At 41.4% G+C, this 12,515-nt stretch overlaps 3 protein-coding genes across 6 annotated transcripts; 2 read left to right on the plus strand and 1 right to left on the minus strand.

Moving 5' to 3' along the window:
• The first annotated feature begins 1,092 nt into the window (after positions 1–1,092).
• LOC111430599 lies at positions 1,093–4,430 on the plus strand. Of its 2 annotated transcripts, XM_023066890.1 has the most exons (5): positions 1,093–1,494; positions 1,725–2,490; positions 2,808–2,887; positions 3,326–3,590; positions 3,683–4,430. In XM_023066890.1, the coding sequence occupies exons 2-5, from the start codon at positions 1,734–1,736 to the stop codon at positions 3,955–3,957; spliced, it is 1,377 nt and encodes a 458-aa protein (XP_022922658.1). In that variant the 5' UTR covers positions 1,093–1,494; positions 1,725–1,733; the 3' UTR covers positions 3,958–4,430. The 2 variants fall into 2 exon arrangements, with proteins under 2 accessions (XP_022922658.1, XP_022922657.1); XM_023066889.1 differs by lacking the exon at positions 1,093–1,494 and having other exon boundaries at positions 1,523–2,490.
• An 806-nt stretch (positions 4,431–5,236) lies between these two features.
• LOC111430597 (heat shock 70 kDa protein, mitochondrial) lies at positions 5,237–8,966 on the plus strand. The gene is made up of 6 exons (XM_023066887.1): positions 5,237–5,452; positions 6,199–6,275; positions 6,362–6,440; positions 6,530–7,096; positions 7,199–7,819; positions 8,099–8,966. The coding sequence occupies exons 1-6, from the start codon at positions 5,378–5,380 to the stop codon at positions 8,720–8,722; spliced, it is 2,043 nt and encodes a 680-aa protein (XP_022922655.1). The 5' UTR covers positions 5,237–5,377; the 3' UTR covers positions 8,723–8,966.
• A 369-nt stretch (positions 8,967–9,335) lies between these two features.
• On the minus strand, positions 9,336–11,978 carry LOC111430598 (transcription factor GTE7-like). 3 transcript variants are annotated; one of them, XR_002708340.1, is made up of 5 exons: positions 10,401–11,978; positions 10,096–10,309; positions 9,831–10,006; positions 9,616–9,744; positions 9,336–9,429 (listed from the first exon to the last, which is right to left on the minus strand). XR_002708340.1 is itself a non-coding variant. In XM_023066888.1 (3 exons), exons 1-3 carry the CDS (start codon positions 11,724–11,726, stop codon positions 9,951–9,953), a joined length of 1,596 nt encoding a protein of 531 aa, XP_022922656.1. In that variant the 5' UTR covers positions 11,727–11,978; the 3' UTR covers positions 9,473–9,950. The 3 variants fall into 3 exon arrangements, 1 of the variants encoding a protein (XP_022922656.1); XR_002708339.1 differs by lacking the exon at positions 9,336–9,429 and having other exon boundaries at positions 9,473–9,744; XM_023066888.1 differs by lacking the exon at positions 9,336–9,429 and having other exon boundaries at positions 9,473–10,006.
• Between the last annotated feature and the right edge of the window lie 537 nt (positions 11,979–12,515).

A 12,515-nucleotide genomic window follows, 5' to 3' on the forward strand; every position in this document is an offset into this window, starting at 1 on the left:
TTTAATTTTTTTTATTTAATTCCTAAAATTTTAAAAGTTTATAATATCTCTCTGATTTTTTAATTTAATATAAAAAAAATACGAATCATCATCTATTAATCTCATTTCTTCCCTCCCATGATTGGCGCCCTACTCAATCAGGCATGATGAATTGACAATAATGCCCTCCCTAGATTCCAACTAGCTTATTTTGTTAGTTTAATATAAATTACATTTAAATACGTCCAACGAGATCTCAACGCGTGGAGGGCATATATGTAAATCTGAAGAAAAGGAGGGTCAATTACAAATAATAATAGTAGTAATAATAAATACGATTTTATTATTCATTTAAAAGTTTCAAATAATACTATATGTAATATTTACAAATATTTCCGGTAGTACCGTTGAAATTAAATGAAAATTGGGATATGAAATGATATAACGGGATTCATAACAAAAAAAAAAAAAAAATATTTGAGACCCGAACACTATTACACTGTTTCAAGTGATAGTCACGCTCATTTAGAGTCTCGATTTTTATCTAATGTTAGATGAATTCCTATATTTAACTCTGTGTATGAAATGGGGAATAGCCTAAAGGCTCGGTTACTCGAAAATATCATCACAATGGATACATTACAAAAACATTTTCTCATGTTGAGAAAGCGTAGAGGTATTCATCGGGGGACGTAAACTTGAACTCGAGCACATGTCTTAACCCAAGGTTAAACTCGTCCAATTTTATACTGCTTATTTTATAAACTTGACCAAAAATTGTAAGATGCGTAATTCCAATATCTACGTCAAACCCTCTCAATTCTGGACTTTCGTCATGCTCCTTGTTCTCATTCTGCACCTTCGATCGGAATTTAGTCAACTCAGTTGAGATTTGTGAAATTTAAGGTAACCAATCTCGAATAATTTTAATAATTTTAATTTTTTTTTTAATGAAAGCATTTTCTCCTAATATGAATTGTATTTACATATGTTGTTAGTTGGAAACGTTGGTGGGAAAGATGAACAGCGTGCTAAATTCGCGTTGAATTAACTAAAAACCAACGAACTTTTTTAAGAACTCCCAAATTTAAGAAATGGAAATTTTATGGAATTTACCCAATTACTGGCGCCCGAGGTCATCAATGGCAAGTCCCATCCCAACAAACAAAAGACTTCTTAGTCGACATGATTCAAACGCCATATATTTAGATTATAACGTCTCATCAACAAATTCATAAACAATTGTTCGTGATTGGAAGTGATCCATTATCATACAGCGCTGCAACTCGTTTTCATTTCAACTTCCTCGAAAAACGACGGCCCGACGAACAGTTTTTGTTTAATCCTCGGCATTTCGCGGTACGGAAATTTCATCGTCTGCGAATTCATGTTTAGTAACCTACATGGTTGTTGAATGGGCTTTGACAAGGCACTGAAGGTTGCTTTTCAAATTTTGGCGATTGCGGGATTTCTTGTCGATGTTTTGCAGCTAGGGTTTTCGAGTATTTTGAGGAGGTAATTCTTTTTGATTTCCGATTCCATTACATGTTTTGTTTCTTTTGTTCTTCTGGATTGCTCTACTGATTTCAATCTGCGATTCTTCATAACTCATTATTCCATCGATTTCTCTCCGTTACTTCTAGAAATGTGTTCTTATAGAGCTACGGAATCTTAGAACAAATTGATGGGGAAATTAGAACAGATTTTGGTTTAATCTGTTAGTGATGTGGTGTTTGAAATTCCAGAACAAATCCATGGAGCTTGCTAATGGGGAGCCTGCTGCTAAGGGAGAATTGAATGAAATGGAGAGGGAGCCTTCAGGACGGCTTCTTTTGCGGGAAGGTGGTCTGTCTCGTACGCATTTTCCCGGCATGGTGAGGAAGAGAGCTTACATATTTGATGGAAACGACAACTATTATAACAAGGAATGGGATCTTACTGAGGGTAGAGGAAAGGAGTTTTGTTGGTATCATGTAGAACTTCCAAAAGGGAATCAAAAACTATCCCAATCTGCTCAATATCTCATCGATGTTCTTTGCCCGCCTTTGAATCTTCAAGATATTCTCTCCCTTGTAAGCAATGGACCCTTTTGTGGGCATGTTAATGGGGCGCTTGTGTTTAGAGTCAATTCACCTGGCCCTGCATCTAGTGATTTTACATTCAGAATTGCTGCTAGAATTACTAAGAATTCTGTCATCACCGTGTCTTTGGGCCGTGTTCCGAGATTAGGATTCTCACCGGTCGGCCAGTCTCTTCTCTCGGAAGTTCCTAGTGTGGAGAACCCCTCTCACTTGAGAGGTGAGCAAAGAGAAACTGGAGGCACTGTGATTAGGGAGCATGTTCTTGAATTCTTGTTGACAATGAATCACTCGGAGGAGGCTGATAATCCTGTGCCAGCATCCCTCTCAAATCTGGTTGTTCATATTATTGATACTCATGTGGATCATCTTCAAGATGTTGTCACTAAGCTTGAGATTGAGTTGGATTCTGTGGAGCTTGAAATGGATAAAGGTATGCTAGTTCTTTCTCTTTCTCCTTTCCCCCAACTTAGATTGAGATATAAAATCATTGGCTAGATGAAGTACTTTTGTATAGAAGTTAATGCGTAGTTGCTTTCATGTTGCATTCTCTTAGAATTCAATACCATTTGTCTACAAAAACACTATAACTCTAGATGATTTGGAACTTCCTGGATTGTTTTTCTTGTTTACAGTCCATTCGTGAGCTATGTTGAACTTTCCAGATATATTTGAAAGATGAAATGGGAAGAATCAAAGATTACAGTATATTACCTATTATCACGAGCTTCTATTCTTGTGCTGTTTTAGGTGGATTCACTTCAAAAAAACAAATGCTCGATGACCGAAGATTCCCCAAAATGAACCTTAATCTGCAGCGGCTCCTACAGGTAGTTTCTCTGTTAATTTTATTTTTACTCTCTCTCCTGTTTTAGACTAGGGTCGGTTGGAGAGAAGAACAAAGCATTCCTTGTAAGGGTGTGGAAACCTCTCCCTAGTAGAGCGTTTTAAAACCGTGAGGTTGATGACGATACGTAACGGGTCAAAGCAAATAATATCTGTTAGTAGTGGGGCTTGAGCTGTTATAAATGGTTATCAGAGCGAAACATCGGGGGGTGGATTGTGAGATCCACATTGATTGGAGAGGAAGGAAGCATTCCTTATAAGGGGGTGGAAACCTCTCCCTAACGGACGCGTTTTAAATCTTGAGGGTAAACTCGGAAGGAAAAGCCGAAGTGGACAATATCTGCTAGCGGCGAGTTTGGGCTGTTACATACGACAACCCCAGACTTTGCATACTCATCATCTGTATTTTTCATCGAGCGCAGGTGATTGCACATGGGGAACAAGTCTTTCCACGAGTGAAAGAAAAGTGTTCTTCTAAACAATGGTTTGCCAGTAAAGATATCAGCTCGCTTGAAGAACTAATCGGACGGTTAAGACGGTTGAAAGAGAACGTGGGATTTCTAGCAAACCGTGTCATTGCTATCCAGACCGGTCTCGATAGCTGGCAAGCCGAGCAAATTAACAGGAAACTCTATTATCTTTCATTTCTTTCAATCATATTCTTACCATTATCAGTCATTACTGGAGGTAAACAATCTCTTTCGATAAAAAAAAACAGTTTCTTGCCATGATCCATTTGAAGAAACTCATCCAATTGTTTCTGAACTATGTCCTGGCAGTATTCGGCATGAATGTTGGTGGAGTACCATGGACCGAGCAGAGAAATCCCGAGCTGAAAGAGGGATTTCGCAACGTCATGCTTCTCTGCGCCGTAATGCTTATATTGGTGCTTCTCTGCTTCAGTTTCCCAGCTATTTATACCTACTTAGTTATGTGGAATCGGCGGAGGAAGATGAGAAAGAGCTGGTCTCTCAATAGAAAGTCTTTTCTTAAGAGAACTGTGAAAAATGGTGCTGGCGACAGAGGTGGAGGAGGAGGCTATCTTCGGATTTGATAATATGATATCCTTTCCATGTGCTTGGTTTGTCCTACTCGTGCAAACCGAGCACTACGGTCTCGATCTCGATCTCGAATGATTTGTAAGTTAAACCCTCTAACTACCGATGTCTGTCGGATTCCGATTATCGTCGATAACTGCTAATGAAATATCATACATTTCATACTGAATCATCCTCCCTTTCCATGGAAGACTTGAAGGAACTGGGTTGCAGTTTGTTTCAGGTTCGTGAGGCTAACCAGTTTTATATATCCCCTAACAGTTATTTTTCACCATTTGTAAGCTATTTACATGTACAGTTTCTTTCATTCTTTTCTTCTGTTTTTCCTCACTTTCTCTGTATGGGAACATTGTTGTGCATTTGCTGGTTTTTGGCAGCATGAATGCTTTGATCAGTTTCTCATCACCTGGAACTACTGCTGTACTTATTTACGTTCATCAATGATACTTCCCAACTGTAATTATTCTAACATTCTCTGAGTTGTTTTTAGGCTAGTTTATATGTATCTCGACTCACTTACTGAAAGATCCATATCGGCTAGAGGTGAATGAAACGTAAGGGTGCGAAAACATCTTCCTAGTAGACGTGTCTTAAAATCTCGAGGATGATGACGATATGTAATGAGCTAAAATGGACCATTGATTGTAGAGAGAAACGAAACATTTCTTAAAAAGGTGTAGAAACCTCTCCCTAGTAGACGTGTTTTAAAACCGTGAGGTCGATATGTAATGAGCTAAAATGTACTATTGGTTGTAGTGAGAAATGAAACATTCCTTAAAAGGGGTGTAGAAACCTCTCTCTAGTAAACATGTCTTAAAATTGTGAGGTCTACAGCGGTATGTAATGAGCTAAAATGTACAATTGGTTGTAGAGAGAAACGGTGTAGAAACCTCTTCTTAGTAGACGTGTCTTAAAACCATGTGGTTGGTTGTAGAGAGAAACGAAGCATTCCTTGATAGGGTGTAGAAACCTCTCTCTAGTAGACGTGTCTTAAAACTGTGAGGCCGACGACAATATGTAACGAGCTAAAACGGACAATCGAATGTAGAGGGAAACGAAACATTTTTTAATTCCGTGACTATATATGTAACAAACTAAAATTAAAACATATAATATTTATAGGGGTGAGAATTAAAATGGGTTAATTTTGTACCTATTTTTTCCCCTAAAAATGAATTTATATTTGAGAAAAAAGGTGGAGGCTATTTTTAGGTTTAGGTATGGATGGAATAGAGATCTAGAATCTTCCACGATAACCTACATTGCTAGAACCTTCCTTCCACTTCTCATCACCGCCTTACATTAAATCATCTCCCATTTCTTCTTACTCCCAAAAACCCTAAACCCTTCTGCAAGCTCCAATCAACAACCCTCTCTCTCTCTCCTCAATTGATTCCTTTTCCAATCGCTTCGCCCATGGCCACCGGTGCGCTGCTCCGTTCTCTTCGACGTCGCGATTTAGCATCCTCCTCCCTTGCAGCTTACCGATCAGTATGTCTTCCTCTTGCTTACGTGGTTATTCAATTGTTTGATTTATGCTGTCGATCCTTGGCTGGAAGTTTTTGAGTGCTGCGAGTTTTTTTCTCTTTCTTTTGGACATCTGGAGCTGATTTTGCTTGTTAATCTGTGCGTCTTTTTTGAATTGTTTGTAATAATATAATTTGGTTGTTCATTTCGGTTTTGGTTATGGTGTGGAATGCGAACTATGATCGGAAACAAGGCTTGGGGCTTCTGTTGTGCCCGTCCTATTGGATCTGTGTATAACGATTTTGTAGTGATTATTTACTATTGTACGGGGATGGAAGTGGCTTCGTGGTTAATATAATACATGAAGAGACGTAGGTGATCATCGCGCTTTTGAGAAGATTAGCACGAGATAGTAGGAAGTTGTTTGATTGGACTGTCATCTCAATGTAGGCTAGCGAAGATGTTTGGATTTAGTTGTGGTAATAACATTAATCATTCGATGATTAGACGTGGTTTTTTCCCTTGTCGAGTTGAGATGGGAAGAGGTATAAATGCGATGCTGCGGTTTCCCTAGTCGCGCTTATTCACATGCCGTGACAACACATCACGGCACCCCCCAATCCCCAGTGCAAATTCTTTTTTGGCTTCAATTTCTGGCCAGTTAAAATTTGTTGACAACTTTACTTGATGGGGTTTTATTTTCTATCCTGGAATTATATATCCGCAATCCAAGTTCTCAGGTTAACAGACTTGTGTTTATGATATTGCAGTTAACAAGCAATGCCAAGCCGTCATGGGGAAACTCTCACCTTAGCCAATCATGGGCTACTTTGTCCAGGCCATTCAGGTTCTATTGTCTCAAAAAAATTAGTTATTTCATTTTCTGTTGGTTTTCCATCATGGCCTGATATATAACTTGTCTGCTCTGTGCAGTTCAAAGCCTGCTGGGAATGATGTAATTGGTATTGACTTGGGTACCACCAATTCTTGTGTTTCTGTCATGGAAGGGAAGGTAAGTCTAGCCTACAATACACACGTGATTGATTGATGGCTTGAGCGTGTCCTTTTTACGCATGCCTGATTCTGGTTATATATCTGTAGAATCCAAAAGTTATTGAAAATTCAGAAGGTGCAAGAACCACACCGTCCGTGGTTGCTTTCAATCAGAAGGGCGAGCTACTTGTAGGAACACCAGCAAAGAGACAGGCAGTGACAAATCCAACGAACACTGTGTTTGGAACCAAACGTCTGATTGGTAGACGCTTTGATGATCCTCAGACACAGAAGGAAATGAAGATGGTGCCATATAAAATAGTCAGAGCTCCAAATGGAGATGCTTGGGTTGAAGCAAACGGACAGCAGTACTCACCGAGTCAGATTGGTGCTTTTGTTCTAACAAAGATGAAGGAAACTGCTGAGGCCTACCTTGGTAAGAGCGTGTCTAAGGCTGTGATCACTGTTCCAGCTTATTTCAACGATGCACAGAGACAGGCAACAAAGGATGCTGGCAGGATTGCTGGTTTGGATGTTCTTAGAATTATCAACGAGCCCACTGCTGCTGCACTTTCTTATGGAATGAACAATAAGGAGGGTCTAATTGCTGTTTTTGATCTTGGTGGTGGCACATTCGATGTTTCCATCTTGGAGATATCCAATGGTGTTTTTGAGGTTTAGATTTTCTCTATTTCATTCTTTTATTAATATGAGTTTCACGTTCTTATTTTTTTTTTCTTAACATTTGAGCTTTGCTAACTTTTGTTATCTTTTTAGGTGAAATCAACAAATGGTGACACATTCTTAGGTGGAGAGGATTTTGACAATGCTCTTTTGGACTTCCTAGTGAGCGAGTTCAAACGAACTGAGGGAATTGACCTTACCAAGGACAAGCTTGCCTTGCAGAGGCTTAGAGAAGCTGCAGAAAAGGCAAAGATTGAACTATCATCTACATCACAGACTGAGATTAACCTGCCATTTATCACTGCTGATGCATCTGGTGCAAAGCATTTGAACATCACTTTGACCAGGTCGAAGTTTGAAAGCCTTGTTAATCACTTGATTGAAAGGACCAAGGCCCCATGTAAAAATTGTTTAAAGGATGCCAGTATTTCTATCAAAGATGTCGATGAAGTTCTTTTAGTTGGTGGAATGACTCGTGTACCAAAGGTGCAAGAGGTTGTCACAGAAATTTTTGGAAAGAGCCCCAGCAAAGGAGTGAACCCTGATGAAGCAGTTGCTATGGGAGCTGCAATTCAGGGTGGCATTCTTCGTGGTGATGTCAAAGAATTGCTTCTATTGGATGTTACCCCTCTATCGCTCGGTATTGAGACACTTGGGGGGATCTTTACACGGTTGATCAGTCGGAACACTACCATTCCAACTAAGAAGAGCCAGGTAAATCTTTGAAACCTATCACTATATTTAGTGTGTGCATGTTGGTGTGACAAGTTATTCCTTTCCTCATCCCCACCTTTTTGTAAGTGTGAGCATGTTCTAGAAACGAATACCTTCCACATTGACCGATAACTGTAGTAGGTAGGGGTCAATTGCTGGATCAAGTAGGGATTTAAAGTTATAGATATTTGTCTAATGGATCAATTAATTTAATCAACAACAGTAGGTTGAGGCTGATAATTTTTTCGTTTGTAATTATTTGAATTCCCATCATTGCAGGTGTTCTCAACCGCAGCTGACAATCAGACCCAGGTGGGTATCAAGGTATTGCAAGGTGAGAGAGAAATGGCCTCTGACAACAAGCTTCTAGGCGAGTTCGAGTTAGTTGGAATTCCTCCTGCCCCAAGAGGACTGCCTCAGATTGAAGTGACATTCGACATCGATGCCAATGGTATTGTTACCGTCTCTGCAAAGGACAAGTCCACCGGTAAAGAGCAACAAATCACCATTCGATCTTCTGGAGGACTCTCAGAAGATGAAATTGAGAAAATGGTGAAAGAAGCGGAGTTGCATGCCCAGAAGGATCAAGAGAGAAAGGCTCTTATTGACATCAGAAACAGTGCAGATACTACCATATACAGCATCGAGAAGAGCTTGGGTGAATATAGGGAGAAAATACCAAGTGAGGTTGCCAAAGAAATCGAGGATGCGGTGGCAGAGTTGAGGAAGGCAATGTCAGAAGACAACATTGAAGAGATTAAGTCGAAACTTGATGCCGCCAACAAGGCTGTTTCCAAGATTGGGCAACACATGGCTGGTGGTTCCGGTGGTGGCTCCGCTTCTGGAGGATCTCAGGGTGGCGAACAAGCCCCCGAAGCCGAGTACGAAGAGGTGAAGAAATAAGCCAAGGCACAACTTATTTTCACAACCAAAGGTGCTCTCCATCTTTAATCTGTGGTAGGAGTAAGAAATGTAGCGGATTTTGTATCTAATCGCGGGGGTTGGAGAATATAGTATATGATTGCGTTTGTTGAATTGTTTGTTAAAGAGAAAGGCTGTTCTGGATGTGATTGAACCCTCCCCGTAAAAAGGAATTGGGTTATTAGGTTATTTTGGTAATACACGTTTTCGATCTCTTTTACTGCCAGTACCATTGTTCTCGAGAGTAGGGACTGCTCTGTCGGCTTATTTCCATGTCATAATTACTACTCTTCCAGCGATAAATTGACCCAGACAGCAGGAATCACAAGTCCAGATTTGCTTTACTTTGTGTACCGTTTCAAAAGTGATACTTTCTAGCACGTGCATGGCGCGTGATTTACCATCGGCACCAAAGAAGATCAGGGAGGGGGCGGCGGCGTTGTTGTTGTTGTTGTTGTAACCACAAAACAAACTGACAACAACCAAACAATTAATGAAGCCCTCAAGTAGTTTGGTGGTGGTAAGTTTTTGGGCGTATTGTTTCCAAGGAATTTCACGTTGGTCCACATGGGGGGCCATGCCTTTTAGTTTTTATAATCTCCATTGACAGTCATAGAAGAAGCTTCAAAGCTATTAATTTAATAGAAGGAAGACGAAATGTTGATGGATCCAGGCTTTATTTCCTCTCCCTGGATTCAAGGGTTTGAAAAGTATTAGAAAGAAAAAGCTGGGTTATCTAGGAATATCATATTAGAATCCAAGTTTCACGCCCCACAAAAGCTTTGCACTTTGATTCACATTGAAACGTATGTGTATATAAGTGTTAATAATGTGTACACGAAAAAAGAGTACAAAAAACTCAAAAGACTCTAAACCTGATCTACACTGCTCCCTCCTCATTTTCAAGTCTCTACGACATCCCCCTCCTCTTCCCCTTTCTCCCTTCTTCTTCTTCAGGGCCATAGCGAGGTTGAATCCGACCTCTATCTGGAGATTTTACAGCCCTGTTGTTGTATCAAAGGTTGATTGATTCACAATTGTGTAGCAGCTGAAGAGATTGCAACTTGTAAATAATGAACAGATTTAGTACCTCATTCAGACAAATCTCTGCCCAATACGTTCAGCGCGAGAGGGATTTGTTGTAGCTCTCCGTTTTGGGTGTCTGTCTTTCAGACCCCTCCTTGTTGCCATTCATCAAGTCTTCACCGCTTCATTGTGCATTGTCGTCAGAATCGCTTCCGGATGAACTGCCGTCGGAATCAGAATCTGCAAGGATGGTACCCCGTTAACCTCTACTTTTGTGGAAACAAATCCCAAATCTCAAAACATCCACCACTTTTAGAGATGGGTTATACCACTGGAAGAGGATGAATCATCACTACTTGAACTACTTGAGCCGCTGGAGCTACTGCTAGCATGCCCTCCCCCAGCGTCCTTCTCGATCACCACTGGTGGAAAATCACTTGCAGGCATCTCATCGCCAATGTCCACGTCTTCCTCACCAGCCTCCCCTTTCCGTTGCTTCTTTGCTTCGGAACCCACTTCGAATTTCTCAGGGATCGCCAACACCTGCCGTAATTCATCATATAAAAACATTAGGAACAACAGCTGAATTAAGAGAGCTCATCAGTGAAAGGCCAATGCGAATTAAGTGATTTACCCCATTGTGATTCATAGATGCCGCATTGATAAGAGCCTGTCGTTTGATCTTGCTCATCATCTTCTTCCAGTTAGTCACCAGTCGATCGAGCTCCCAAAGTGTTTCGGTATCGACAGCTTCGATGTCAAGCTCAATCTCATCCCCATCTTGCTTCAAATGACCATTTCTCTTCTTTATGATTTGTACAACTTGTTCCATTTTCTCCGGCGGCAAACTCTGCAACCCAATTCCCAACTTGTGCTTCTCTTCTAAAGTCATTTCTCTCTTATTGGGATCTTTAGCTCTTGGCTTCGGCTGCTTCACAGGCTTTACAGGGGGCGCTCGTAGAGGTGAGGGAGTTTTAACAGGCGATTGTATCATTGGCGGATTAGAAGAGCTTGACGGAGCTTTGATCGGCTCCGTCTTCTTCACAGTCTGCATCGGGGTATCCTTCTTCACTGTTCTTTCAGCCTCCGAATGATTCCAAGAACTCGCTGGCAAGTCTTCCTGATAGTCACGGTACCGCCGATCTTCTTCCAATGCTTCATTTACTGGTCGAAACAATTCCTCAAATCTCATCAGTAATTGCTCCCCCATGGCGTGAACATCGTGGCCCTTGGGATTGTAAGTCATTGCGTTCTTGAAAGTCAACCTCACGTCGGATGCAAAATCGAACGGTGATTCATACGCATCTTTGCCCAACTTGGCTTTCACGGATCCCAAATCCATTGGACGCTTGACGATGTCATAGTAATCGTGAAGACCCATCCCAACCACATCGACTGGCTTGTTGAAGATCCAGCCATGTTTGTGCTTCATAAGTTTCATCAAAATCTGCGAACACATCTTCATCATATTACCGTTTTCTGAATTAGACCGCTTGAACTCCTTACCGTTGCTCGACATCGGCAAAGGCCGCTTGGTTCCCGAGGCTTTTGACGATTTCTTCAGGTGTTTTGGTCTGAAATTTAGTTCTCCTGAATTGATGCGACTTTTCAATTGCCGAATCTGTTCTAGCTCGGAGATTAACCTGGTCTTCAGCTCGACCAGCTCTTTCCTCGAACACGATGAAACGTCGAAGCTCACGTATTGACTAAAATCCACACCGTTGGACAATCTGCGATGATGATTGATCGACGAAGCATCATCCGACGCCGACTGAGCCTCAGCCAGTGAGTCGTCCATCTGAAAACCGTTCACCTCGCCGTGAAACTGTTTCTTGTTAAATTTAGGGTTAGGGTTTGAAAAAGGTACTTTCCCCATGAATCCTTCTTCCGTACCGCGACCGTTACCCCTCAGCTGCGGCCAATTGGATTCGTTTCGGTTAGCTAAGACGACGGAAGCCATCCTGTACGGAACCCCAAGTTTCTAGTAGGACTCCGACAGGAACCCGTCGAGTATTCCCCAATGTGGTTGAAGGATTAAACATGAATCTCCCTGAACGCCCTTACAACGCGCCGAAAATTCCCTCACGCGCCGCCGCAGAAAAAGCACTTCAAAGGCATACACAGAAAATTGAGGAAAAACAAAACGAAAGAAGAATCGTGCAGCGCGAGGGTTCGAGGATTTTGGTTGATCCTGACTTCTGAGCGAGGAAGAAGAGGGGCTAGGGTCTGTTCTTAAAGGCGCGGAGATCTGCCCCGAAAAACTTCGGGCAGAATCGAGACCGTCGATGTACTTCTCCATGCAAATCCAACGGTCTACACTATCTCTCCCGTGCCGATAAATTGACCAAATGACCTGGCATTGACGGCCAGGATTGAAACCCAGATACACGTGGACGCTTAGGGATCGTCGGACCGGGCCGAGATTTGGGAATATGCGTTTGGGGGTGAATTTGGGCCGAATTTGTCGTGCATTTAGGGTTTTGTATAAATCACTCAGTTTTTTTTTTTTTTTTTTTAATTAAGTTCGTGGGCCCCACAGCTTGCTGATGTCGACCGAAAGGCGATTGGCTGATTTTCTTCAGTGTGTGTGAGAGGTGGGCCCAGCTGTGGGGTCGGCGAAAACGTGTGAGCGAACCCCTCTTTTCCCCCTTTCCCTTTAACAACACCTTGGTCAATTAAGGGCACTTTGGTAAATTCACTCTCTTACTAATTCTTTTTTCTAAAAAAAGAAAAAAAAAAAAAAAAAAAA

The sequence above is a fragment of the Cucurbita moschata genome, unplaced genomic scaffold, assembly GCF_002738365.1.
Source record: "Cucurbita moschata cultivar Rifu unplaced genomic scaffold, Cmos_1.0 Cmo_Scf00034, whole genome shotgun sequence".
Taxonomy (NCBI): domain Eukaryota; kingdom Viridiplantae; phylum Streptophyta; class Magnoliopsida; order Cucurbitales; family Cucurbitaceae; genus Cucurbita; species Cucurbita moschata.